The sequence below is a fragment of the Salvia splendens genome, chromosome 7 (assembly GCF_004379255.2).
Source record: "Salvia splendens isolate huo1 chromosome 7, SspV2, whole genome shotgun sequence".
NCBI lineage: Eukaryota > Viridiplantae > Streptophyta > Magnoliopsida > Lamiales > Lamiaceae > Salvia > Salvia splendens.
The window spans coordinates 17549088-17576950 of record NC_056038.1 but is presented as its reverse complement, the minus strand read 5'-3'; the positions used below and the strand labels follow the sequence as shown (position 1 = coordinate 17576950).

At 39.5% G+C, this 27863-nt stretch overlaps 1 protein-coding gene and 1 pseudogene across 1 annotated transcript; both read left to right on the top strand.

The window, feature by feature from the left end:
- Positions 1-15966: 15966 nt before the first annotated feature.
- LOC121810507 lies at positions 15967-18326 on the top strand (annotated as a pseudogene).
- Positions 18327-24540: 6214 nt separating this feature from the next.
- Positions 24541-27254, top strand: LOC121811032. Its single transcript, XM_042211785.1, has 2 exons — positions 24541-25546; positions 26341-27254. The coding sequence occupies exons 1-2, from the start codon at positions 24641-24643 to the stop codon at positions 27088-27090; spliced, it is 1656 nt and encodes a 551-aa protein (XP_042067719.1). The 5' UTR covers positions 24541-24640; the 3' UTR covers positions 27091-27254.
- Positions 27255-27863: the final 609 nt, after the last annotated feature.

Sequence of the window (27863 nt, the reverse complement as noted above, 5' to 3'; positions counted from 1 at the left end):
GGCTTTGCTTCTTTCCTATATTTTTTTTTGTGGCCCCTCTGTTGACTTTTTCCTTTTTCCATTTTCAGAGGAACAATATGCTCTGCAAACTCGTCACAGTTGAACTCTCTAAAGCGTCCAGCGATTATGATGAGATGCAGAGGAATTTGAATGCTGCTCGTCACCAGGCCGAACAGGCTCGGGCAGACTTTGAGAGGGCAAGGGCCGCTATGATCTCGGCTCAGGATGAAGCCCAGCGTGCCAAAGACCAGCTCATCATCCAGAGAGGGCGGTCGAAACAGAGGGAGGCGGCTGCCGTGGTTGCTCAGGGGGAGGCTCTCCGTGTTTACACGGAGAAACTCTTTTTGAGCAATCAATTTTCGGCCCTTATCGGTGATCTGCTGAAATTGATGACCGATAATGCTGAGCAGGAACCCGAAGTCGTCTTGCCGCTGTATGGCCGAGAGATTGCAGCGCGTCTCCAGAGTCTGCCGCTCCTTGAGGAGCTTGCGTCTTCATCGGTCCTGCTTTCTGCTGAACGAGTCCGTAATTGCCGTGCTGACCGTGACGAGAACATGGAGGCCATCTTTGCCTCCTTGGGGCCTGTTTCACCCGCTTCAATTTTCAAAGAAGAGGGTGAGCAGGAAAATGAGGCCGGCAAGGAGACCGAGCAGAAGGATCAGCAGACCGGCGACGGGCACGCCGAGCAAGAGGTGCAGCAGATCGGCGATGGGGGCGCCGAGCAGGAGGGAGGGAGGAGGGAGGCCGAGGCTGAGACCGAGGTCGACAAGGAGAAAGAAGCTGAAACCCACAGGGAAGCCGGAGACGAAACTGGCGAAGTATGATTTCGTCTCCCTTCTCTTAGTTTAGTTTCTTTCTTTCTATTTGTAAAATGGCCTTGAAGCCCTCCTTGTGTAAATTTTTTCTTGTGAATGAAAAAAATTCTTCTTTCTACACTCGTGTCTTCCTTATAGCTCTTCTTAATCTCTTTTACTCCTATTGTGGTTTACTGCCTGCTCGGTAAACTGAAATGCCGAACTGACATAGCTGCTTCGTATTCTTAACTCTAAGGAGCTGGAGGTACTTCACTGGAAGCGGCTATACTCTTTGGCTTTAAATGAAGCTGAGAAAAAAGCTATAGATGACCAGATGAAGTATGATGAACTCTTGGCTCGTTTAGTGGAGCTGGAGTCCAACAATAAGGACTTAGAGTCCATAAAGAAAGATCTGGAGGCCGAGCTGAATACTGTCATCGCTGAGAGGACTGCATATGAAGATTTCATCTGCGGGCGCGGGGGAATGACTATATCTGAAGTTCAGAATCAAGTTGATGAACAGTGGGAGAAGCTTCATGTACTCCGGAAGAACAATGTGCTGGAGAGCTCGGCTTGCCAACAAGTTGTGAAACCATTGCGGCGCTTGGCTTCTCTGTACGACATCATTCTTTCCCGGCGTCCCTCAATCGAGAGATTCCTTAGCCGTTTCCCGCTAACAGATGCTCACACTCCAACTCAAACCTCTAATCCACTTACTCAAATTTCTACTCCAAATCAGCAACGGACTCAGGAGCAACCGGAAACGTCAAGACAAGAACGCCCTGAAGTTCGTAGAGGAGTTGTGAATATGAGTGAGCAAGATCAGCGAATGCTTCGTGAAGAGACTCTTCGCCGCCGAGGTGCTAGAACTTCCCGGACTCAGGGAAGAGGCGGTAGGTCGATCAGAGCATCTCGCCCACCTACTTATTCTTCATCTGCTCGGAACGCCCGAACTCAGCATCATGAGGATTTTTCGGATAGGTGGCTCAACTTTAGCAATCGTAGACAGTAGAATAGTCATTTGTAATAGTGTAACGCATTCTCGTAGGGCAGCGGAATTGTATGCCCAACAAGACTTAGTAAATGAAATTTTTTCATTTCGCTTCTATCACTGCGTATTTACAGTTCAGCGATTTTTTATTTCATTTATTGTACTCGTCCTCGGTCTTATGAAGTAAACTCTTCTTTGACCGGACTTAGTTAGTGTCCTTATTTGGCGAGTTTTATCGCTTGGATTGGACTTTCCCTAGTTAGCCGGAGTGGTTTTCGGCTTATTGCAGTTCGTTTCAGACGAATTGCTTGTTTCTTAAGCTGAATTGTGGAATCTTGTATCTTCCTTAGAAGCTTGGACTCACAATTGTCTTTAATACATGATCTAAAAAAAGGGGATCAGCCTTTAAGGATCAATATACCTCAGTAACATTTATAAGAGACAAAACGCACATAGAGAGACAAATAAAAAGGACGAAAAAGATTTTAACCTTTTAAAAAACGAACAACAACCCTAGGACCGAACTAGACACAATAAAAATATGAAAGCACATAACCCTAGGACCGAACTAGACACAAGACTGACCGGACCTTGTCTCTTACAAATAGAACTTCTTGAGGTTGGAAATATGCCATGTTCGGGGTACTTGTTCTCCTGACATGTGGGTTAATTTATAAGACCCTTTTCCCAGGACTTCTGACACCCGATACGGACCTTCCCATGTGGGTTCAAGTTTGCCCAGCTTTTCTGCTCGGCTTACTTCATTGTTTCTCAATACGAGATCTCCCACTTGAAACTGCAGCTTTTTCACCCTTTGGTTATAATACCGGGTTACTTGCTCCTTGTACTTGGCTTCTTTTATGAAGGCCAATTCTCTTCTTTCTTCGGCAAGATCTAGTTCGGCTCTCAGTCCGTCGTCATTCAGTTCTGTTGAGAAATTAAGGGTTCGGGGGCTGGGTATGCCGATCTCAACCGGAATTACGGCTTCAGTGCCGTACACTAGACTGTACGGAGTTTCACCGTTGGAGGTTTTTGGTGTAGTTCGGTAAGACCATAGGACTTGAGGAAGATTTTCTACCCATTGTCCTTTGGCTTGTTCTAACCGAGTTTTTAATCCTTCCACCAAAGTACGGTTTGTTACTTCCGTTTGTCCGTTTGCTTGTGGGTGAGAGACTGAAGTGAACCGCTGTTGAATATTCAACTCTTGGCACCAATTCTTGAATGTTTTGTCAGTAAACTGAGTCCCATTATCTGAAATGAGGATATGGGGTATGCCAAATCGGCAAACTATGTTCTTCCAGACAAAATCTAATGCCTTTGAGCTTGTTATCGTAGCTAATGGTTCAGCCTCCACCCACTTTGTGAAGTAATCCACGGCAACGATCAAGAATTTCATTTGCCGGGGAGCTTGTGGTAGTGGTCCTACTATGTCTATGCCCCATTGCATAAAAGGCCAAGGGCTTTGCATAGCACATAGATCAGTCTGCGGCGTCCTTGGGATATTTGCATGGATTTGGCATTTCGTACATTTCTTAACTAGCTGTACTGCTTCTTGTACCAAAGTTGGCCAATAATATCCCCATCTCAGAACTTTTTTAGCTAATGCTCTAGCTCCGATGTGGCTACCGCAAGATCCTTCATGAACTTCTCTAAGGATGTAATCCGTCTCTTCTGGTCCTACACATCGCAATAACGGTTGAAGGTAGGACTTTCTATATAGGACTCCTTCATGAAGTTCATACCGACGTGCTCGGCATGTGATTTTCCTTGCTTCTCTCTTATCCTCGGGCAGTTGTCCTTGATCTAGATACTTTAATATTGGCGTCATCCAGTTTGGTGAACTGGTTACTGAGTGTACTTCAGCTTCATCAATGCTTCTGTGCGGTAATTCCTCCACCTTTGAGCTCGGATATGAGGCCAACTTACTTAAAGTATCTGCTCGGCTATTTCCCGCTCTGGGAATGTGGATTATCCGAAAATAAGAGAAATTTCGGCTAATACTTTGCGCTTTGTCCAAGTATTTTTTCATCCTTTCACCACGGGCTTCACTTGTACCCAGCATGTGATTCACTATGACTTGTGAATCACAATGAATTTTGAGAGATTTGACAAGTAGATGTTGCGCTAACTGAAGTCCGGCAAGAAGGGCTTCGTATTCGGCTTCGTTATTAGTGGTTGGGAATAAGAACCGAAGTGAATGAGTTACTTCGTGTCCGTCGGGAGCGATAAGTAGAATACCAGCTCCACTTCCTGTCTTATTCGAAGCTCCATCTACGAATCCAATCCAACAGTCCGGCGGCTCTACTTCGGGTTTCTGGGGCTGTGTTAGTTCATCATTGGTAGGATTTTTCTGTTCGGCAATAATAGGGATTGCCTGATCGAACTTTGCCTCTACAAGAAAATCTGCCAAGGCTTGTCCCTTGATGGCTTTCCGAGGTAGATATTCTATTGAATGTTCTCCCAACTCTATGGCCCACTTGGCAATTCTGCCCGATGCTTCTGGCTTAGTCAAAACTTGCCGAAGTGGAAGATCGGTTAAGACGCATACTTTGTGAGCATAGAAATATGGCCGCAGTCTCCTTGCTGCATTTACTAATGCCAGAGCAATTTTTTCCAGAGGTTGATACCTTGTTTCGGGACCTCTTAATGCTCGGCTTGTAAAGTAGATAGGACGCTGTTTTAGGCCTTCTTCTCGTACAAGCACCGCGCTAATGGTTTGATCTGATGCTGCTAAATATAAGAATATCACTTCGGCATCTGTTGGAGCAGAGAGAGTAGGAAGTTCGGTTAAATAACTTTTGAGTTCGTCAAAAGCCTTTTTCTGTTCGGCTCCCCACTCAAACTTTGGTGCCTTCTTCAAAACATTGAAGAACGGCATTTGCTTTTCGGCTGCTTGGGAAAGGAATCTATTCAGTGCGGCTAGACATCCAGTTAGCCTTTGCACATCATGTATGGACTTCGGCATTGCCATGTTCTGAACAACTTGAACCTTTAGGGGATTTGCCTTGAGTCCTTCCTTTGAAACCCAACAACCCAGAAATTTTCCCGAATCTACCAAAAAGGTACATTTTTGGGGATTGAGTTTGAGGTTGGCTTTTTTGAGCACGTCGAGAGTGGATTTGAGATTGTTTTCGTACTCCGAAGTGCTTCTGCTTTTAACCACTATGTCGTCAACATATACTTCAACCTCTTTTCCGATCAGGTGCCGAAATAGCTTATCTACCATCCTTTGATATGTGGCTCCGGCATTCTTTAAACCAAATGGCATCTTTTTATAAGCAAAAATACCGAAGTCAGTAATGAAAGCCGTTTTTGAAGCATCATTCTCATCCATTAAAACTTGGTGGTATCCTTTATACAAATCAAGAAAACAGAAAATTTCGAAGCCTATCAGAGCTTCTACTTTTTTATCTATGTTGGGAAGGGGGTAGCAATCTTTAGGACAGTGCTTATTTAGATCCGTAAAATCTATGCACATCCGCCATCCTCCTTCTTTTTTCTTGATCATCACAGGATTGGCCACCCAAGAAGGATATTTTACTTCAAATAATACATCCGCTTTCAGTAATTGGCGGACTTCGTCATGGATGACTTGATTTCTTTCTGCCGCAAAGAGTCTTTGCTTCTGTTTTATAGGCCGGACTGAAGGATCAATATTTAACCGATGTGTAATTACCTCGGGAGACACTCCAGTCATGTCCAACGGAGACCACGCAAAGACATCTTTGTACTCTTTGAGGAGCTGGATGGTCTTTTCCCGGAGTAGAGGTGTTCCCGCGAAACCGATCTTGACCGTTCTGGATGGATCATCTTCGTATAACTGAACTTTCCTCGAGTTCGGCTCCGGTGTGACTTCGTTCATTTCGCCTGCCTCTGACTCCGGCTGCTGTGATTGCTATGCTTGATGGTGCCGATCTGATTGTTCGGCACTTTTAAGCGCAATCTGCAAACATTCTTTTGCTCTCTTTTGATCACCTCGGATGACTGCTATCCCTCCTTTAGTGGGGATCTTGATTGTGAGGTGATAAGTAGAGCAAATGGCCCGAACTGTGTTGAGCCAGTCTCTTCCCAGTATAATGTTATACGGGGATCGAGCTTTTACCAAAAAAAACTCGATCACCGTACTGGAGCTAGTAGGCGCTCTTCCTACCGTAATCGGAAGGCTGATAATACCTTCAGGGCGGGTGTCCTCCTGGGCGAAACTTTTCAGAGGAAGTGGGGCCGGACTGAGCCGAGCTGGATCCACTTCCAGTTTATCAAAACATTCTTTAAAAAGAATGCTAACCGACGCTCCTGTATCCACAAACACTCTGTGGATCAGTTTGTTTGCCACTCCAGCTTGAATGACAATAGCGTCTTGATGAGGAGAAATGGCCGGGACGGGATCTGCATCTGAAAATGTAATTACTTCCTCCTTCTTCAGCCTTTTATGTGTTGGCTCCTCTCGATTGAAGCCTCTGCGCTCTGATTTTAGAGACGATTTAGTCTTCCCGGCTGGGAGAGCGTCAATAGTCTGGATTACTCCATCATATTGCGGCTCGTCATCGTCTTCGGGATCCTGTTGCCTTTTAGGATCCTGAGGAGCGCAGTTCGCACTTCTCTGTTTCTTATTCTTTTTCGGCGGCTTGCTTTGGTATTTTTTTAACGTCCCTGCTTTCACAAGAACATCAATATCTGCTGCCAAATTTCGGCACTCCTCGGTATCGTGACCGTGGTCTTGATGGAAGGAGCAATATTTATCCTGACTTCGGCGCGTGGCCGATTTCGTCATCGGCTTTGGTTTTTCGAACATATCAGAATGCAGTTCGAAAATTTCCGCTCTCGACTTGTTCAATGGTACGAACTGAGCGGGTGGTTTCTTAGGATTGAGACGTGGTCCCAATCTGTCTTGTACCGGTGCCCTTTGAATTCTTTCAAAAGGAGTTCGGCGAGGATGTCCCTGATCGCTATGATCGGGCTTCCTCTTGTCTCCTCTGGAAGAGCTGTCTAAAGACCGTTTTCGACAGTCTGCCTCATCAGCACGAGAAAACTGGTCCGCAATGTCCCACATCTCTTGAGCTGTTTGCGGACTGCATTCAACGAGCTTTCTGTAGAGAGCTCCTGGCAGAATTCCATTTTGGAATGCCGAAATGACAAGTAGATCATTGAGATCATCTACTTGTAGGCATTCCTTGTGGAATCTTGTCATGAAGTCGCTAATCTTTTCATCGCGACCTTGACGTATAGAAAGCAGCTGAGCCGAAGTGATTCGGGTTTCAGCTTTCTGAAAGAACCTTCCTATGAAAAGCATCCATTAGATCTCTGTAAGATCTAATGCTGCCTTGAGGGAGGCTATCAAACCACCTTCTTGCGTTCCCTATGAGCAGCTCGGGAAACAGCTTACACATATGAACCTCATTGAGACCTTGGTTCGCCATATTATACTGATAGCGTCCCAGGAAATCATGAGGATCCACTAACCCGTCATAAGTCACTGACGGAGTTCGGTAATTCTGTGGCAACGGAGTTCTGGTGATATCATCCGAAAATGGAGTCTTCAGCGCTCCATACATAGCGAATCCGACATCTCTACGGTATGGTGGAGATGGAGTTCTCCTGTGATTTCGGTAATAAGGAGGAGAAGGAACATATCGGTGGTGAGGATTCTTTCTCCTGGAAGATACGACACTACTGCGGTAGTGACTTTCATGTCTGGAGGGGGAGGGAGAATCCGTCGTTTTCTTCTCCGGCTTCTGGCTCTTTTGCAGGAATGTTAAGAACTCATCCTGCTTCTCAGCCAAGAACAACTTGACAGCCTCATTCAAATCGAGCTGCTGGGGAGGCTCGGTGCGATGACTTTTTGAGTGGTTTGTTCTTTCACCGTGAGAACTGGAGGCAGATTTCTCCCGAGGCTGTTTTCCAGACCTACGGGCTGGACTAGCTTCCTCACGTTCATCACGGACGGAAGTATGGGTATTATGTGATCTGGTACGCATTTTTTGGTGGAAGAGGATCAAAAACTCGCTTTTATCACAGTTTTGGTTTTCTGTCGGTTCCCACAGACGGCGCCAGTGATGATTTAGCGAATTTTTGATGGGAATAAATGCAAGTAATAAATGAAGATCACAACACTGAGAATTACGTGGTTCGATTTACTGAGGTAAATCTACGTCCACGGGAAGAATAGAGGGAAAATTTGTATTGCTTCTTCTAGCTTACAGATTACAATACTGATTTGCTATATGAGATTCAGGATCTAGAGAACTTAACCTTCGTCTATCTGATCTAAGTTCTATTTATACATTCGAACTAAGATCGTGGTTTGCAGCCCTGGTAGGGGGGTTGATAACTGCTTAATACCACTAAATAGATCGTGGGTGTAATGGAGGTCGTGGAGATCCTGCATGGGTCCACTATCTCCTTGTTCGGTCGAATACTGAGACCGAACTGCTGAACTTTGCCGATCAGCTTTTGCCGATCTGAGAGTTGAGCTCGATTGGTCGGCTTTTACCGAGCTATAGGCTGTGACCGAACTCTTTGGTTGTGCCGAACTGATACTACCGAGCTATAGGCTGTGACCGAACTCTTTGGTTGTGCCGAACTGATACTCTTTCTTGGGTTTTGGGCTGATGGGCCGTCACTGCTATTGGGCTCGCAATTATTGTTTAGTTGTTTAGTTCGTATCCCATCAGGGACCATCCTGGCACCTTGATTTTATTGGACTTACCTGTTTGGCATCTATATATATGTGTATTCTCATTCATAAGAGACACAACAAAATTGGTTACATGCATAGAAAAGTTATGGCAGTATATATAAATATATACAGTACAGATAAAAGTTCTTAATTCTTTATCCATCAAAAGAATCATTAAAGGCTTGAGGTCAAAGAGGGGATAACATCAATTAGAGATTTCAGTCGAAAGACAGAATAAACATCAAATGGTGGATTCAACCTCTACATCAAAAGAAGAAAGCATGGATGGAGGTTGGTGTTTTTATCTCCACTTTATAGTATAAATGTTGTGGTTGAATTAATTCAAATCTAGAAATAGATTTCATTATTGAAATCATTAAAGCATTGAGATATGGCTAACAGTTGGTATCAGAGCCAATCTAGATTTGGTTAATTCACCATTTATGTGATTTCAAAATCGAAATTTGAATGGTCTTGGATTTTTCGATTTTGGTTAATATGCTTCCGCTTGTGTGTTGGGTAATTGTTTTATGAAATATTAAAACAATATTAGGATATTCTACCCATTAAAGATTTCAATATTTAAATAATATATAACTTGTTTATCACCAAAGTGGTCTTGTTATATTGCATTTATTTATTGAAAATGATAAATGTTAATTAATTGATCATGATTATAGAGATGCTATAAATGACATAAGAGTTTGATTGATCAATTATTTTGTTATCTATATACTGGGAGATCACCCAAAGGTGGATCATTGTATATAGTTAATAAATATGAAGTGGATTAATCATTTATTCATGTGTCATTTAGTATGTACACCCAAAGGCAACATGCTTATTTGATATATGTTTAGTTTGATTAATTATTAAAGTATATATTTAGCATCGCTGAAAGTAAATGTGCTTAAGTATTATCCAAAGGTTACTTGAATGCATGTTATTTAAAGTTTTATTACTGTTTATGAATCTTTGTTAAAGAACTCAAGCACGTATAGATAAGCATGTATAAATGTTGCAGCTTTATAAAATTTGTATGCATATGCTAACTCTGTCATTAAATTAATGGGCAAAATTATGGAGAATGGTCTGAACAGATCTAGCTAACGCTGGGTGTAAAGATATTGGACCATGTCATACTAACGGAAGAGGAATCCTCAACCATTATAGATGTCACTCTGTAAATAAAAAAATCTCAATGTGAGACTTGAGAGTGATCAAACAGGTTGACCCTTATGAGAATGACGATGGCAGAAAATTTAAAGTCATCTTTGCCCATGACAGAAAAATGCAAAGGAATTCATTAAGAAAATTAAAGAGTGTTTTCAATCGGTTTCGCTGATAAGTCAATTGTAGGAAGCATAATGCATGAGCTGACTACAAAGAAGTTTGACTGGTCTCAGCAAATTATGATCATGTGACAAACATGTTTTACTTGGCAGTAAAGTTAACGACCTTGAGAATGGAGGTTCTTGAGCAATTCTCGGCCCAATTTATCATGAACTCCCTAAATGTTGAATTTAGCCAGTTCCAGGTGAATTATTACACCATTAAAGATAAATGGGACGTTTAAATAATCAAAGGCTATGTTAGTTTAAAAGGAAGGGAGATTAAAGAAGATAAATTATAAAATTGCGAATCTCAAGGTTCTTGGAGGTGAGTAAAGAAAACCAAGTAAGAAAGACAAAAAGGAAGGATTAACCTTTTCTGAAAGGTACGGAAAAGTAAATCCATAAGGAAAAGAAGTGTTTCATTTGCAAGTAAATAGAACATTTCTGGAAAGTTTTTCCGAAAAGGAAGGCTTGGTTCGATAAGAAAGTTAAACATAACAGTTTTGTTTACTTTGAATTAAATCTTATCGAAAATCTTAGTAATTCTTGGTGGTTAAGTTTTGGTGCTATAATTCATATGTTTCATATTAAACATGGATTCAGTTCAATCCAATTTATAAAAGGAGTTGAACAATATTTGTTCATGGAAAACATGATAAAAGCATTGAAGAGAGGCATTGAGACTTACATATTGATCTTAGACATCAGATGTCATATAGATCTTAACAGTTATCTCTATGTGCCTGAGTGTGCTATAAATATTGTTTCTGTAAGTGGATTGGATAACTTAAGTTTTAATATCAAGATTGGATATGGTGTATCCACATCGTACCGAAATGATTACTATTATGGTAATGGTACATTATTTGATTCACTCAATAGATACAATCTTGAATCAAAGTTTTCTGAATCCTTATTTAATATTGAAAGTTGAGGCGTTAAGGTTGTTCGTCAAGTAAAAGTTTGGCATTCTCGTGGCATTAAAGAAAGGTCCTATTTCCAAATAAAGGATTATGAGGTTGGTAAAGTATGAAAGTTTTCCTCAAAATTGGAATTTAGTATCCTAAGATATGTGTATAGATTGTATTAAAGGGAAGCAAACTAAACACATTATAAGGAAATCAGCCACGAGAAGCACTCAACTTATTATGTTAATACATACTATAAATGTGGTCTTTTGATACTCCTTCTTGGGTTGGTAAGAAATACTTCTATCATCTTTATTGACAATTACTCACATTATAGAATAAATGTCTACTGCATGAAAGATCCAAGTCAGTGAATGTCCTAAAGGTATTCGCTGACAAGATGGATGGCAGTTAGATGGAAAAGTTAAAGCTGTGAGATCGGATAAAGTCGTAGAATTTATGTATTTGTAAAGTTACTCGAAGTAGAGGCATTTGTGCATGATATACAATGCCTGATACTCTAAGAAGGAAAGGTGGAATCGTACTTTAAGGAAAATGGTTAGATTTTTGTTAAGTTGTTGTATTTTACCCTGTTTATTGTGGATTTATGCTTTAAAGACTATGTGGATGGAAGGGAACTTAGCTTAAGACATATTCATATTTGAGGTTGTCGAGCATAAGTAAGGTTATATATGATCCACATGAAAAGATTCTTGGTTCAAGGATTGTCAGTAAATTATTTATTGGCTATCCGAAAAATCGAAGGGGTACACATTTATTATTCTAACCATAGTACGAGAATAGTTTAAACGGGAAATGCTAGGTTCATTGAAAATGTTGAAAACTAGTGGGAGTGGTGAAACCATAAAGGTGGATATTCAAAAGTCCATAACAAGTTTCATCCACATGTTATTGCGCCTAAGGTTGTTGTTCTTATTGTATCATAGTCAATAGCCACAATAGAACAACATGATGATGTGTAAAACCCACTAACCAAAAATGAAGTAAATGAACTTGTCAAGATTCAAGAAAAGAATAGTGATCCACAATAAATATTGAGGCGATTAGTAAGGAAAATATATCGTTTCAAATGATTATGGTTTACACTATTAAAAGTGAATGTGACATAAGCCGTGGTAAATATTCACTCATTCTAACAAGCCATGAAAAGTGATAATTCTTTAAGAATTAATTTGGCTAGGTAAGCTCATCATGATCTCGAGCTTAAACAAAATGGATGAGAAAATCACCTTTATGAATGGAGGAAATTATAGAGAAAATAGATACGAACCAACCTGAAGGATTCTTGATCACTTGAAAAGGAAAATTAGCGTGTAAGCTGAGTAAGTCAATATATGGACTAAAAATAAGCTTCCTGGAAATGGTATTTGAAAGTTTAATTATACCATTGCGTCATATGATTTGTAGAGACCATTATTGATCGATGTATCTATGTGAAAATCACTAGGAGCAAGTTTATAAAGTAAGTCTTATATGTTGATAACATTTTGCTTGTTGCAAATGACATGGGTATGTTACATGATCTTAACAAATAGTATCTCTCTATAAGGATTGCTCCAATTCAGAAGGGAGACAAGTTCGGTAAAATGAAATGTCCTAAAAGTGAATTGGAGCATAAGGATTTTGAAATGAAGATATGAGTGAGACATCTTATGTGATCGAAATAGAAATATTTTGAGTTAGATCACAAGGATTGTTGAATTTGTCTCATAAAAGATATATCAATAAAATTTGGAGAGATATAGAATGCAAAATTGCTCTATAAGGAAAGCTCAAATTCAGAAAGGAGACAATGTCTTAAAATAGAATTGGAGCATAAGGAAATGAAAAAAAAAATCCATATGCATCAGTGGTTGGGAGTTTGAACTATGTTCAAACATGTAGGCGACCGATATTACATTATTGTTGGTATGTTGGGTCGATATCAAAGTAATCCCGAAAGGATCACTGGAAAGCTACAATGAAAGTCCTCAGGTACTTGCAAGGCACCAAAGAGCACATGCTTATATAAAGGAGATCCGATGACTTAGAAATAATTGGATATTCAGATTCAGCCGGATGCGCCAATGGTAGAAATTGACGCTTGACTATTTGTTCCTTTAAGTCGTGGGAGCAATATTATGGAAAAGTGGAAAATAGTTTGTCATTGCTATTTCCACTATGAAAGTTGAATTTTGACATGCTTTGAGGTCAAGGTTCTTGAAAAGTTATTGCGAAACTTAATCTTGGGACTTGGGATTGTTAACATTATAGCCAAGCCGCTGAGAATTTACGGTATAATTTCGCAAAAATCTTCTTCTAAAAGAAAGATAAGTACTTGAAAGGTGAAACGCATGACGTTGAAGTAGTTTTCGGTAAATGAAGAAGTACAGAAACATGAAGTGTCCATTGAGCATATTAGGACAATATAATTGGAGCGGATCCGTTAAATAAAGGATTATCACCCAAATGTTTATTGGCCATGAAAAGCATTTGGGTATTATAGAGAAAGCCTTGCTTTGCGAATTATATTGTGCTCATAAGGTGTAAGACACTTGGAATTCAATTAAAGTTGTGTTTCTGTTTATTGAATATGTTATCATTAAAGTATGTGTATACACTTATGGTTTATGGATAACATATGATGATTGAGAATAAATGTTCATCTCAATGAAAGGACAATGTAAAGTTGGAATTGGTTTGTGATACATGGAAGGAATCATGTCGCTTAATGATATGTGACCGCCATGATTCGATCAATTCTAATTTTATCATGGTATTTAAAGAATATTTTGAACTTGATATAAAAGTGCGCATTATAGTAATTAAACCATCAAGACGATACAAAGGTCAAGTGGGAGAATGTAAGAATATTTATATTCTTATGTGACCTATGTATCAATTGGTTTAATATTAAAGTTTAAGTTCATAATATTAAAAGTTAAAAGGGATTCTAATATTAAAGACGATACCGTGATGGATCGGTTTCGATAAAATAATTAGAATTGGGTGTATTGATAACCCTCCTCTCTTACCTCTAATGATGATGTATATAATACATCAATGTGCATACATGTGAGTTGTGGAATTGTTATATATATACATATATATATTAATTGCATGTACATTACGGTGGAATTATGAGACAGTTGCTAATTAGTTAATTAGTACACAAATTCATAATTCTCAATCAACACATCGGTTAGTGGAAATTGGTTGACGTACATGTGTGTGCCATGCAACAAGTTTAACGTATTGGTAGTTATTTGTGGATGATATAATATGGTTATTTATCAATCCAAAATAATATTATCAAATGTTAATCGGCATATGAGAACAGTCGGTTAGTGCATGGAGCTTTAGATGCGAAGCGACACCACCTTTGGTGAAGGGATGTTTGCCATCTATATATATGTGTATTCTCATTCATAAGAGACACAACAAAATTGGTTACATGCATAGAAAAGTTATGGCAGTATATATAAATATATACAGTACATATAAAAGTTCTTAATTCTTTATCCATCAAAAGAATCATTAAAGGCTTGAGGTCAAAGAGGGGATAACATCAATTAGAGATTTCAGTCGAAAGACAGAATAAACATCAAATGGTGGATTCAACCTCTACATCAAAAGAAGAAAGCATGGATGGAGGTTGGTGTTTTTATCTCCACTTTATAGTATAAATGTTGTGGTTGAATTAATTCAAATCTAGAAATAGATTTCATTATTGAAATCATTAAAGCATTGAGATATGACTTACATTACCCTCCTGGATAGTTATCAAAGGCCAACTCCCTCCAAGAATCCTCCGTTCTGCTTGAGTACACATAGGCGTGGAGACGGTGGTGCATATACCAAAAAGCATGTTTTCTTCCCCTCGGCCGGATAAACCGTGGATTACTCCTCTGTTTTCTTCTCTTGACGGCGGTTGTGCGTGTTGCTGCTGTCAGGGACTTCATCTCCCTTTTTTTCAATTCGCCAGAACAAGGGCCTTGTGAGGTCACCGCCTCTGATTTTCGCACCGATTTTTGCAGTGGCACAACACCATCGTTCGCGTTGTTCGCTTCGGTCGTCTAGCGCCACAGCTCTTTCACTCAGCGGGCAAACACCGCTGCTGCCAGCGCTGTTTTAGCCACCAACCTTGCTTCTCGCCGCTGCCATCTCCACCACGGTTGGTCATTAGTAGAGCAGCAGCCTCATCCATCGGGTCTTGCAATGTCGTCACTTTGCTGGTGAAGAACTTCCCTTCGGGCAATTCGTCAACTTCTTTGCCTTGTGAGCTTCTCTCGCACCAATAGATTTGGAGTCCATAAATTTGGAGAGAGATTGTTCGGTCAGATACTTCCTCTCCTTGGCCGGGTATTTGGATGGTTTGGCTTTAACTATATAACTGGACAGATTTTTGGGGCTGATTAATGGCTATGTTTGAAAGGGTTTTGGCTTGTTTTGCCTGGTTTACGGAAAGGGACGATGATGATGAAGCCTTTTTTTTTCTATAGAGGCAGCTATCGATCCTAGTGATCGAACCCGCTCTGATACCATGTTAGAAAATACAATCCAGAAAATAAAAGATTATTGCGGAAAGTAAAAGACGGGGAGAACTTTAAAGACTATATTGTGAATGACTTGAATTGATTATCTCAATGGTTACACAACCTTTTTATAGGCTCTAATTCTAGCTATACATGAAAAATATATTCTAATTATACTAATATCCTTTGTATTTGATTTTTCATAATCTTTAATTGCTTTCCTTCTTTATTCTTGTCATAATTTCATCCCTTGCCTTCTTGTTCTCCAATAAATTAATTTCCTTATTCCAACAGCACTGTCACCAACAACTACAAAGGCTGCCCCATCGTACGCCCATGATGCACCTTTTGTCCATAAAAAATAGTCTTATTATTTTATTCATACTTTATCAATTTTAAATTAAAAATTAATATGATTATTTTATGGTGGACGATATGATTATTTTATGGTGGACGGAGAAAATATATATTCTCTCCGTCTTCAATAAATATGAAGCATTTGGTTTCTGGTACATGGGATTTTAATCAGGGTTGTTTAATAAGTTAAGAGAAAGTAAAGTAAGAAAGATGAAAAAGTATTGATGGTGTTGTTTCCTAAAATGAATTTTAGGAATCATTTTATGTTTAATGGGACAACGCAAAAAAGAAGCAAGTTTCATTTTTAATGCAACAGAGGGAGTACTATTTTGTAGCATAAATTAAGTGGGTTGCGTATGCAGGAGAGTTCGATGGCCAAGTACATCGTGCAGCAATACGTAGCGGCTGCGGGCGGAGAACACGCCTTAAACTCTATCGGCAGCATGTACGCGATGGGGAAGGTGAAGATGGCGGCGTCTGAATTTGATGCCAAAGTGAAGAATATGAGGCAAGGAGAGGGTGAAATTGGGGGCTTCGTGCTATGGCAGAAGCGCCCTGATTTGTGGAGCTTGGAGTCAGTGGCGGATCCAGGATCCGGAAATGGAGGGGGCGGAATATATAGTATTAGCTTGGTTTAGTGCGGACATGGTTATTTTTTTTATTATTCGGGGCGACGCCGGAGGCAAACGGAGGGGGCGGACATGGTAAATTTACATCCCGATAAGGGAAAAATAGTCGCACGGAGGGGGCGACCGCCCCCTCCTGCCCCCCCTAGATCCGCCACTGCTTGGAGTTGATGTTTGCTGGCTATAAAATCTGCGCCGGCAGCGATGCTGAGGTGGCTTGGAGACAGACCCCGTGGCACAACTCCCACGCCTCCCGCGGCCAGCCCCGCCCCCTCCGCCGCTCTCTTCAGGTTAGTATACTACCTCCGTCCATCAAAAATATACTTAGGTAATGTAAGACAGAAAGAAAACTAGTAATATAAAATTAGTGTTAGTGGACTTTGAGATCCACATTATTATATTCTAACTTTGGTGGACGGGCCAAAATGATAAACTGGTGTATTTTTATTGGACGGACTAGTACTCCCTCTGTCCGCGATGTAAAGTCTCACTTTGCCATTTTGGGATGTCCGTGATTTAAAATCCCATTTGATTTTTTTCCATTTTAGATAAATGGATCAACCATTCAACTAACTCATTACACTCACATTATATTAAAAAACAATTACTCCCACTTTCCGTGATTATTCAATTTAAATACTTCAATTACTAAAAACATTTCCACAATATTAAAATGCATTCAAAATACCTGAAATACTATTATAAATTACTACTAAAAAATTAAAACTACATAATTAAAATCCTAAAAATTAAAAAAACATAATTAAAATTATAAAAATTAAAATTACATCCGTGGAAATTTAAAGAAGACTATTTCGATGGCGGCTGTTGGTTTAGGTTGGGGGCACCCTCAATTGCATTTGGAGGGTTCGTATCATCCGCTGATGAGCCTCTTTTTGCTCGGGAGCCATCCGATACGTATCAGCGAACCAATCGTGGTTCCATCCGCCGGAGGGATATTCGCCGGACATGTTTGCAAGAGTGAAAGAGCGAGAATTGAGATAAAATGAGATTGAGAGAGTTGTTTGGTTTAGTGTGATTTTTTGTGTTGAAATGGAGGGTATTTATTGATGAAAGTGTGAATTTTGGGATAAAAGTAATGAAAAAATAAATTAAAAGTAGGGAAAAAACAGATACTTCCTCCGTCCCATTAAATATGCAACATTTGTTTTTCGGCACATGATTTTATATAGTGTTGCTTTGTGAGTTAATGAATAGAGAGTAAAGTAAGAGAGAAGAAAAAGTAGAGAGAGTATTGTTTTTATTTTTAGAAACGTTTAATTTTTAATAGGACAAACCAAAAAAGAAAACGTTTCATTTCTAACGTGACAAATGGAGTATATTTTATTGGAAGTGAGAAATATTTTTTTATTAAATTTGAATTTTCAGATTCTTTCGAATTTAAAAAAAATGATAAGCCAGTGACAGCCTGCCAGTCGGCTGCTCGTACGCAGTGGCGAGCACGGACGTGCTCTTGCCGTCGGCACGACAGGTGCTCTTGTAGAAGAGCACCGATGGGGGTGCTCTAAATGGCGGTTGGAGGGAGTATGATTTAAGATGGTCTTATGGAGTAACATTATTTTCAATCCCAAAAACAAAACTAACTTGATTTGTGTCCACATTGTTACAATAATACACATTTACGCAAAATAGTTAAGATAGTAAACTAATTTACTTTCGAACACAGGGGCTTGATCCAAGATTAAGGGCTAATCTTTTCTCCAACTCCATCTGCATCAGAGAGAGGAGCATCAACGGCTTGGATTGCTTCGTACTAAAGCTAGAGGCAGAGGCTCGATCGCTGAGAGCGAGAAGCAGCAGCAATGCGGAGATCATGAGGCACACTTTGTGGGGGAGTTTCAGCCAGAGAAGTGGGCTATTGGTCCAACTGGAAGACACTCATGGAGTCGGTGATCCAAGACTACAGAACATTGGAAGGTGTCAACATAGCACATGCAGGCAGGACTTGCGTCTCCCTTTTCAGATTTGGTGAGGACTCGCAAGGCCACACGAGGACGAGAATGGATGAGATTTGGAGCGCGGAGGAGGTGGATTTCAACGTCAAAGGACTATCCATAGATAGCTTCAGTGATGAGGGAAGATGAAGACGCCAAGCACAATAATGGAGGGCTGCTGGTGGTAAAGGTGGGAGGAAAATTGTGGATATTCATGGAGAGGATAGTTTGGAAATGTTTGCTGCAGACTACGAGATGTAATGTGATCAATTTGGGTTGGGATCCTCTCCTGTGCAGTCTTGCACAGCAGGGGGGCTCTTCTTCCTAATACAACCATGTATATCCCTAATTTCCTGCGTTTTTGCCTGACGAATTTTCTTGTTACATTCAAATACATGATCAATTTTTGCTCGATGTGCAGCAGCATTTGATGGAAATAATATGTCAATCAAATCATTTCAACGTTTTATTTATCATATTTCAATTATATATTCTATCAACGATTAGTCTACTACTATGCTTTAAGGCTTAATAGTAGTGCCATTAGGTAAAACTATTTTTGGGTTCAAAGATCACCAGTAAGTGTTCGAAGTTTTATACGTCATGACAAGTTAAATTATCAATCATTAGAGACTAGAAGTTGGGTTGAGTATCATGATTGCACTTTGAAAGCAAGATCTGCCCCTCCATTGCCAACTGCGCTATGCTCCTGCGGGCAAGACTTTGAAAGCTATTTTGACTAAGGAAAATGGTTATTAGTTTTTATCTAATGTTTAAATGGAAAGAAGTAAACAAGGAAAGGATTAGAACACAAATTGATCACATTACATCGCTATAATTGGCTGGGGCCTCTCTAGAGTGCACCTAGCACGTGGAATAACCTCTAATGTAAGAATCTCCTCCCTACACTTTGAAGCTAAGTCCCTAACTCTCAAGACTTGAGCCCTTTCTCTAGCAATGCTTCTCTCGAATGCAATTAGTGATAGAGTTGTTGATTAATATAACACAAACAATCATGCATCTCTCGATAACAATAACTAGGAAATGAAGTCCAATTGATTTGGGATCCTGTCAAGGGAGAGGAATATGAACAATATTTTCTGTTTTCTATACCTTGCTCAGATGCTCCCGGAACATCTACCATAATTTTTCACAACATCTCGTATCCTCCTTATCCTGATCCCCCCTTCATCCACATGTTTGCTTCCATTTGCTTCATAGCCCCCTTCGTCTGCTCTAGGACCTGAAAAATATGGAGTGGCAGGGTTCTAAAGACATTATTGATAAGAGATAATCTTCCACTAAAAGATAGGTGCCTATGAGACCAATTGTGGATCCGTTTGGCGATTTTTCCCTTAGGAACATTTATAGGTATGTTCTCTTTATTCTCCAATATAAAGTAGTTGCTCTTTTCAACATTGATAGCTTGTCCTGTCCCTATGTTGCTGCATAATGCTGGAGGCAACTCTCAAGGGACGATGATTGTATCATCCGCATATGACAGATCAGAGACTTCCATGCTGTAGCTTGTCGTTCGGTATGGACTATTTAGACTGATAGTTTTGTATATTTGATTCATTGAAGAAGATAACCAACATCCATGAATTTATAGGAGAGGAGTGTTGGTGACTGTTGGTATATAACAATAAATACAATCTTGGAACTAGATATTATAAATGTTCACTTCTTGGAATTATTGATGTATTCTTGGAACTCTTGACTAACATGATTCCATTCTTCTTGAACATAAAACACTAATCAACCTACACACTCCATAAAAGGCTCAGGCAAAGGAAACCAATTTCACACACTTTCAGTTATTTACATAGACTACAGTCCGAATATGGTTTTTTACATTTGTCTTAAAAAGTTTTATCCCACACATTAAATGTGTTAGCTTCTAGTCATACACAATATTTGATCTAAATTTGCGTTCCCATTAAAAATTAACAATCAACCACGTTTTAGTTAATAAGAGAGAAAAACTTATAAAAAATGAGTGATGCTAAATGGCCAGCGGATTAATTTAGTCAATTTACAAATATAAAAAAAATTAAAATTACTTAAATATCCCTATATCATTTTCAGTTCATATTCCCTCAGAATTTAACATTTTTCAAATTCAAAATTTGAATTCAAGATGCATTAACTACTCCAACTTAATAGTCTAAATTGGAAATTAAAGATTATGCGTCGGCGGCATTCTCTCTCTTCTATCATCTTCTTTTCTCTCGGCATTCTCTCTATCTTCTATCATCTTCTCTCTCTAAACTTTCCTTCTGTCATTAAACTTAACCAAACTCAGCCAAATTTAAGCAAAATTTATACATCTTTTAAAATATGAATCAATCAAAAAAAATCAAAGTACAACTGAAATATGTATTTTCCTGAATCAAAATACAACTGAGAAGGATATAAAAGTAAAATCCATTACTAACTGAACCGGAAATTTTAAATTAACCGGTTTTTTTTTTGCAATTAAACCAGTTTATGGCTGGCCATAATGTGGCCACATAGCATTTCCCATAAAAAATAGATATAGACTAATTTTGGTGGATGTTCCAAAATGGAAAAACAAGATTACTTTTTTCGGATAGAAGTTATATAAAATTTAGAATTTATTTTAAATAAATTCAATTTTTATAACTAATTTGAAACAAATACTCCCTCTGTCCACGATTAATTGACACCAATTTTCTTTTTCGTTGGTCCGCAATTAATTGACACCCTTACTTTTTAATATTTTTGGTAGTGGACCCCACATTCCACTAACTTATCTCACTCACATTTTATTACTCCCCCCGTCCCTAAATAATATGAACTTTGAATTCGGCACGAGTTTTAATGTAAAATTGGTAAAATAAGAGAGATGTAGAGAGAAAAATTAATTAAAGTATTGTTAGTGGAAAATGTGTTCTACCTCATTAGAGAGAAAAGTGTTTCCATAAGTAGAAAGTGCATATTCTTGTGGGACGGACTAAAAAGGAAAGAGTGCATATTCATGTGGGACGGAGGGAGTACTCCATCCGTTCCATGTTAATAGAGTCATTTTTCTATTTTGGGAAGTTCCAAACTAATTGAGTCATTTCTATTTTTAGAAGAAAGTAATTCTTCTTTTTTATTGTATTCTCTCTTCATCTTTATTACTTTACTCTTTCTTACTTTTTCCACCATCCATTCAACACACTATTCTTAAACTCCGTGCCGAAAAGAAATGCATCTATTAACAAGGAACAGAGAGAGTATAAAACTAGCAGGTTTCATATCTCATTAACCTTTTCAACTCACTTTCCACTATATTTATTAAAATTCAAGTCAAGTCAAACGGGTTCAGTTCTTAGTTGACAGAGGGAGTAGTACTTTAGGTACTTCGTATGTGATGTGTAACTTTTAGAGGTTTTATATTAAAAATAAATAACAATCAAGTTTAATTAAATGTCTCTAATATTACAACTACTGTAAGAATGCAGTTTGTAATTGTAGTATTAAAGGTGTCGAACCACATGGAGACTTACAATTATTTAATTCGCAAGTAAGTAAATTTGGGATTTTTGGATTGAGAAACTAAATTGAAACACAAACATGTGAAGAAATAAAACTAGAAAACATGAAAAAGACAAGAGATTGAGAATATTGCTCCTAATATGCTTAGATATGAATCAACTTAATGGACCAATAAATCTATGGATTTAAGATCAATATGATGAAAGTTGGAATAATCTCGTTTGTTCTACTCACACTAAACGTGTTCATAGATACTTGAATTTAACCTTGCTGAGAACAAATTCATATTCATCGGATTATCACTGTCACTTCACTCGTATTATATTATTCATCTGTCCCAATTTAAGTAAAACATTTGTACAGTTTGGTTTTGTGAGTTGAGTGAAGAGAAAATAAATTTAGAGGAAATTAAGTAAAGATAATAATGTTTTCATTTTAAAAAATAATCCCTCCATCCCAAGGAAGATATTCCTTGTATAGTACATGATTTTATGCAACTTACATTTGGTGTGTTAAAGGGATTGAGTAAAATAAGATAGGAGATAAAGTAGAGATAAATTATTCCAATTTTACTAAGGGCACCCGCAATGGGGCGCCCGATGGCACGCCCTATGGCGTCCATCGTCCTCGGGCGCGGACGATGCCCCCATTGTGGGTGCCCAATTTAAATTGGGCACCCACAATGTACAAACTATACAAATGTTTTACTTAAATTGGGACAGATGAATAATATAATACGAGTGAAGAGAAAATAAATTTAGAGGAAATTAAGTAAAGATAATAATGTTTTCATTTTAAAAAATACTCCCTCCATCCCAAGGAAGATATTCCTTGTATAGTACATGATTTTATGCAACTTACATTTGGTGTGTTAAAGGGATTGAGTAAAATAAGATAGGAGATAAAGTAGAGATAAATTATTCCAATTTTACTAAGGGCACCCGCAATGGGGGCCCGATGGCACGCCCTATGGCGTCCATCGTCCTCGGGCGCGGACGATGCCCCCATTGTGGGTGCCCAATTTAAATTGGGCACCCACAATGTACAAACTATACAAATGTTTTACTTAAATTGGGACAGATGAATAATATAATACGAGTGAAGAGAAAATAAATTTAGAGGAAATTAAGTAAAGATAATAATGTTTTCATTTTAAAAAATACTCCCTCCATCCCAAGGAAGATATTCCTTGTATAGTACATGATTTTATGCAACTTACATTTGGTGTGTTAAAGGGATTGAGTAAAATAAGATAGGAGACAAAGTAGAGATAAATTATTCCAATTTTACTAAGGGCACCCGCAATGGGGCGCCCGATGGCACGCCCTATGGCGTCCATCGTCCTCGGTCGCGGACGATGCCCCCATTGTGGGTGCCCGCCATCGTCCGCGCCATTGTGTGATCGGCGGACGATGGCGCGGATGATAGGCCATCGTCCGCGCCATCGGGCGACCCATTGCGGGATCGGCGGACGATGGTCACGGACGATGGCACGCGTTTTTTACGGCTATTTAAACCTCGTTTCTCATTCACTTGTTCGTACGAACATCTCACCTCTCTCATTTCGCTCATCTCTCACATTTCTACCTCTCTCAAATACCAAAATGAACAACGACGATGACGCCACTAGTTCTAGCAGTGGAAGAATTGTCCGACGGCATGGAGAGGCCAATTCACAAGTGGATACAAGGGCAGCCACCCGACGATGATCCTCGAAGCCATCGTTTACCATCGGCTCTGGATCTGGCATGCTTACTTCGGCGTAGCCGGGTCGAACAACGACATTAACGTCCTCAACTCATCCACCCTCTTCACCGAGCAATGCAATGGCAACGGCCCGGCCATCGAGTTCACTGCCAACATGCGCCAAGACCACATGGGTACTACTTGGCCGATGGCATATACCCACGGTGGCCTATTTTTGTGAAGACGATCAGCTGCCCAATTGGTGAGAAGAGGGCTTTATTTTCCCAAAAGCAGGAGTCGGCGCGGAAGGATGTCGAGCGGGCATTTGGTGTGCTCCAAGCACGGTGGGCAATTGTGAAAGGGCCGACTCGTCTCTGGTTCAAGAAAGTTATAGCCGATGTCATGTACGCGTGCATAATCATGCACAACATGATAGCCGAGCATGAGGGTGGGAGCATCACCGACTGGAACGATGATGACGGTGCATCTAGCTCGTCCAGCACGGCGACCGAGCCCCCCGCTAGAGGATTACCGTCGGGCTTCAATGAGGTTCTAGCTAGCCAGGTCTCAATGCGCAACCAACAAGACCATGTTCAGCTCATGAACGACATGATTGAAGAAGTGTGGGCCCGTAACCGCCGTCGCTGAGTTTGCGTATTTTTTAATTCGTATTGTAATGTATTAAAATCTATAAATGAAATGAAGTTTTTTCCCAATTTTGTGTGTTATTTAAATTTTCTATAAATGAAATGAAATGAAAATTCATAGGGCGCGCCTTAGGGCGCCCCATTGCAGGTAAGGGGTAGGAGGATAAAACTGATGACGTGGCGCGCCTTAGAGCGCCCCATTGCTAATGGCCTAATAAGTCATCTTGGTTGAGGCAAACAAAAAAAAATAGGTCATTTCTAGTTGGACGGGGAGAGTATTTCAATTAAAGTGTGAGATCAAAAAAATATATTTATCACTTGGAAATAGGGCAATATTGCATTTCACTAACTTTTTCCATATATTTTATTCTCTATAATTTTTTAAATTTGTGGCCGGTCAAAATGGAATACAATATTATGGGACTGAGGGAGTAATTATTTATGAAATTAACCGAATGATACAATCAATAAATTAGAGCGCCAACGGCTATAATTTTTGAAAACATTCTTGTCTTCTGCGAAAAAAATTAGTGATCTTAGGGTTTCTTAATAAAAGTTGAATAATGGCCTTGTCTCCTTTTTTTTTTCAAATTTCTGAGGTGAAGCTGCAGACTTCTGTTTGAAGAAATGCCCGAGAGAAAATCCACGATAATCGAACAGGAAATACCCACCAATTCTCTTCGAAGATCCACCAGACTCCATCGTAGAAATCAAACCGGAGTTCAAAGCCCAAAAACCCCAAATCTTGCTGAAACGAGACACAGTCGTCCCGATTCATTTTCCACACCTATTTCCAAATTCAAGAACAGAAGGGGGAGAGAGTCCGATTTAGATTCGGAGAATTCGATAAACAGGATTAGAAAGTCTGAAAGACTGCAACGCAGGACCAATTTTAGTCGCCCAGATTTGGGGAATCAGCCTGTGAAAGGTGCGGCGAAATCGGGCGGGGGATCTAGAAGGTCTGGAAATCGGGATGAGGGAAGCATTGCAGGTAAAAGCAAAGAAGTTCTGTATCTGCGTGAGGAAGAGGTTGTGGTGAGGATGGTAACAAGGAGTTCGGTTCGGAGGAATAAAGCTGTATTCGTTGGTGACTTCTATTCGGAAGAGGATTATGTCGATAGCGTTTCTATTGTGTCCAAAGAGCTGAAGAATAAAGACAGAGTTGTTCATAGAGAAGAAAAGGCTGCTAAAACGGAGAAGAGGGTTACTCGTAGGTCTTGTAAAACAGAATTGAAGGCAGCTACCAGGCTAAAAGCAGTTGTGCCGGATGAAGTAGAGCCTGAAGAGGACGATGACTTATGTAAACGAGATAGGAGTAGGAAAGATGTCGAAGATTGTGGGGTTATGAAGATGAATGGAGAACAAAATGTTGCCAGGAAGGCACAACAGGTTGGTGAGAAGAGGAAGAGAGATGGGGTCGAGGGAGGGTGCGAAAATGCTCAAGGATGGACTAAGGAACAGGAAGTTTCTCTGCAAAAAGCTTATTTCACAGCTAAGCCCACACCTCTGTTTTGGAAGAAAGTTGCAAGGATGGTAATGTTTATTTCATGTTCTCTCGTTTCCCGTTTTAGTGTGTTTTGTATTTCTGTTTACTTGTTTGTGAGAATAAATATTGGGCTGTGTTAAGGATTCTTGGCTTCAATTTGTCATATCTTTTATTCAGAGAGTGCATAGCTTTGTCATGAGATTGTTGTTGTTGCTGTTGGGAAAAACACTGCATATTTAGAGTCATGGAGTTGATCGGGAGAAATTCAAATGGATGAAATATTAGTATAACCTTCGGACTCATATAGTTTACGACCACAAGATAGGAAGTTTCGACCTAATACCGATCTGTTCAGTGTTTGGAGTGGAGACAGTGCAAAATGTTGATGAAAAGTTCATTTCGATGATGAGCATGTGCTTGAATGTAGGCATTGTATCGTATCTGGTTTAAATCAATGTGTCTTTGTCAACGATGCTGTAACGGTCAGTGGATCATAACCTACAACTATGTGAGTTATTCAATATGTATACAGAACAAAGATGAAATCTTGTTTACATTTCCGGAAATAATGTCTGCCTAGATATGTTTTCCCGACTTCCTGTTTATATGGTCTAAAAAGGAAAACAGTTACATCTTCTGTTAAGCCAGAGCCTCTTTTGAAGTGAGGAAGGTCAGGAGCATTTACTTACTATTATTCTTTGTCAGGAGAAATAAAAGCTTTGGTTGTAGTTTTTTACAATTACTCCCTCTGTCCCGCCATAAGCGAGCCACTTCTTTCAATGTCATAATGATTTCATAAAGAGATGATCGGAACATTTTGACATCATGAATTCTGCTGCAGGTTCCTGGCAAATCAGCGGAGGAATGCTTTGACAGAATTCACTCCAACCACCAAACTCCACCCCAACCACGAACACGTTCAAGGGCAAAACTAAAGGAACCATCACCCCTTTCGTTTTCTGCAAGTAAGTTACTTAGTCCCGTGGAGAGGAAAACTAAAAGGCTAGGACCCAAAAGGAGGACACTTCTAGCACAGAAGACAGTAAGAAAGATATTACAAAAGCAACAGAAGGAAGATCAAGATTACTGTGCAGATCTGTTTTCAGTTCTTGAGCCAACAACGGATCCATCACCGTCCCATCTTCAAGCGGATACAACCTTCACCTCACCAGAACCGAGCAAAGCATCTAGCTTCCTCACAGCGTGCAGGCAGGTGTCTTCATCATCACAGAAAAAGCATCTCTCGAGATTAAATGGCTTTCAGAAAGCAGGTTTTGTTAGTCCCCCGGTGCTGAAGCAGATTAAGAACAAGGCTTTGCATGAGAAATACATAGATCAGCTGCATTGCAGGGATGCCAAAAGGAAGGCTGAAGCATTGAGGAACTCAAGAAACATTAAGGGACAAATTGACGAAAAGGCGAATTGCTTAAATCAACATTTTGTCAAAGCTGCAAAAGATGCTTTAGTTTCTGATGCACAGGATGCTATCAGTAAGTTTCGCAATCTGCATAATACAACTGATGATGATGGCGGTGGTGATGATGATGACGATGATCGTGGTTATGACGAAGATGAATATGGGAATCGATGATCACTAGTTTTGTTTGTATGTACAATACATTGTTTAGATTGTTACATTCCATAATCAAACTTGCTATATTTTTTCAGTGAGACTGTAATTGTGTATCTGTTCTCATGTACGAGATTTGAAGGAAAAAAGGAAGTATCTAGTGTTTGTAAATAGTTAACTAAAAATTTGATCTTTGGAAAATTAGGTTTCCAACTTTTAGATCATTGAAAAAATGTCGTGTGTTTGAGGTTTTGAGCACTAAAATTTTTATCCTTACATGAAGTTTCATTGGTTCAGAACACAAAAATGACTCCATTGTCACCCAGAAATAGATGGAAGATGTCAAAGAAAGTGGTTGTACTTCCTCATTCATTATCTATAATTTGCCTAGACCTGGGTTCTGATGGATCTGGATTGGGTATGTATGACCGACCCAATTGACAACTTTAACTTGACAAACCATCTTTTTTTGTTTGTGGCAATCAATCTGTAGCCCATCCTCAGCCTATTCCACTATCTCTATATTAATTTATTTTGATTTTTGGTATTTTATCAAGTATAAAATAACAAAAACGAAGTATAGTGGAGAAACAACACAGAAAAAAAATAAAACATATTTTATTAAAATAAAAAAAATCTACAATAAAAAAAATACAAATGCGCATCAATGGTTACGTGTCCTACGTGCCCAAAACTCTTCAATCATATCATTCTGAAGTCGATGATGGGCTTGTTCCTGACGGGTACTAATAAATGCACGTAGCCTCTGAGACTCACCATGCGATACACCCATT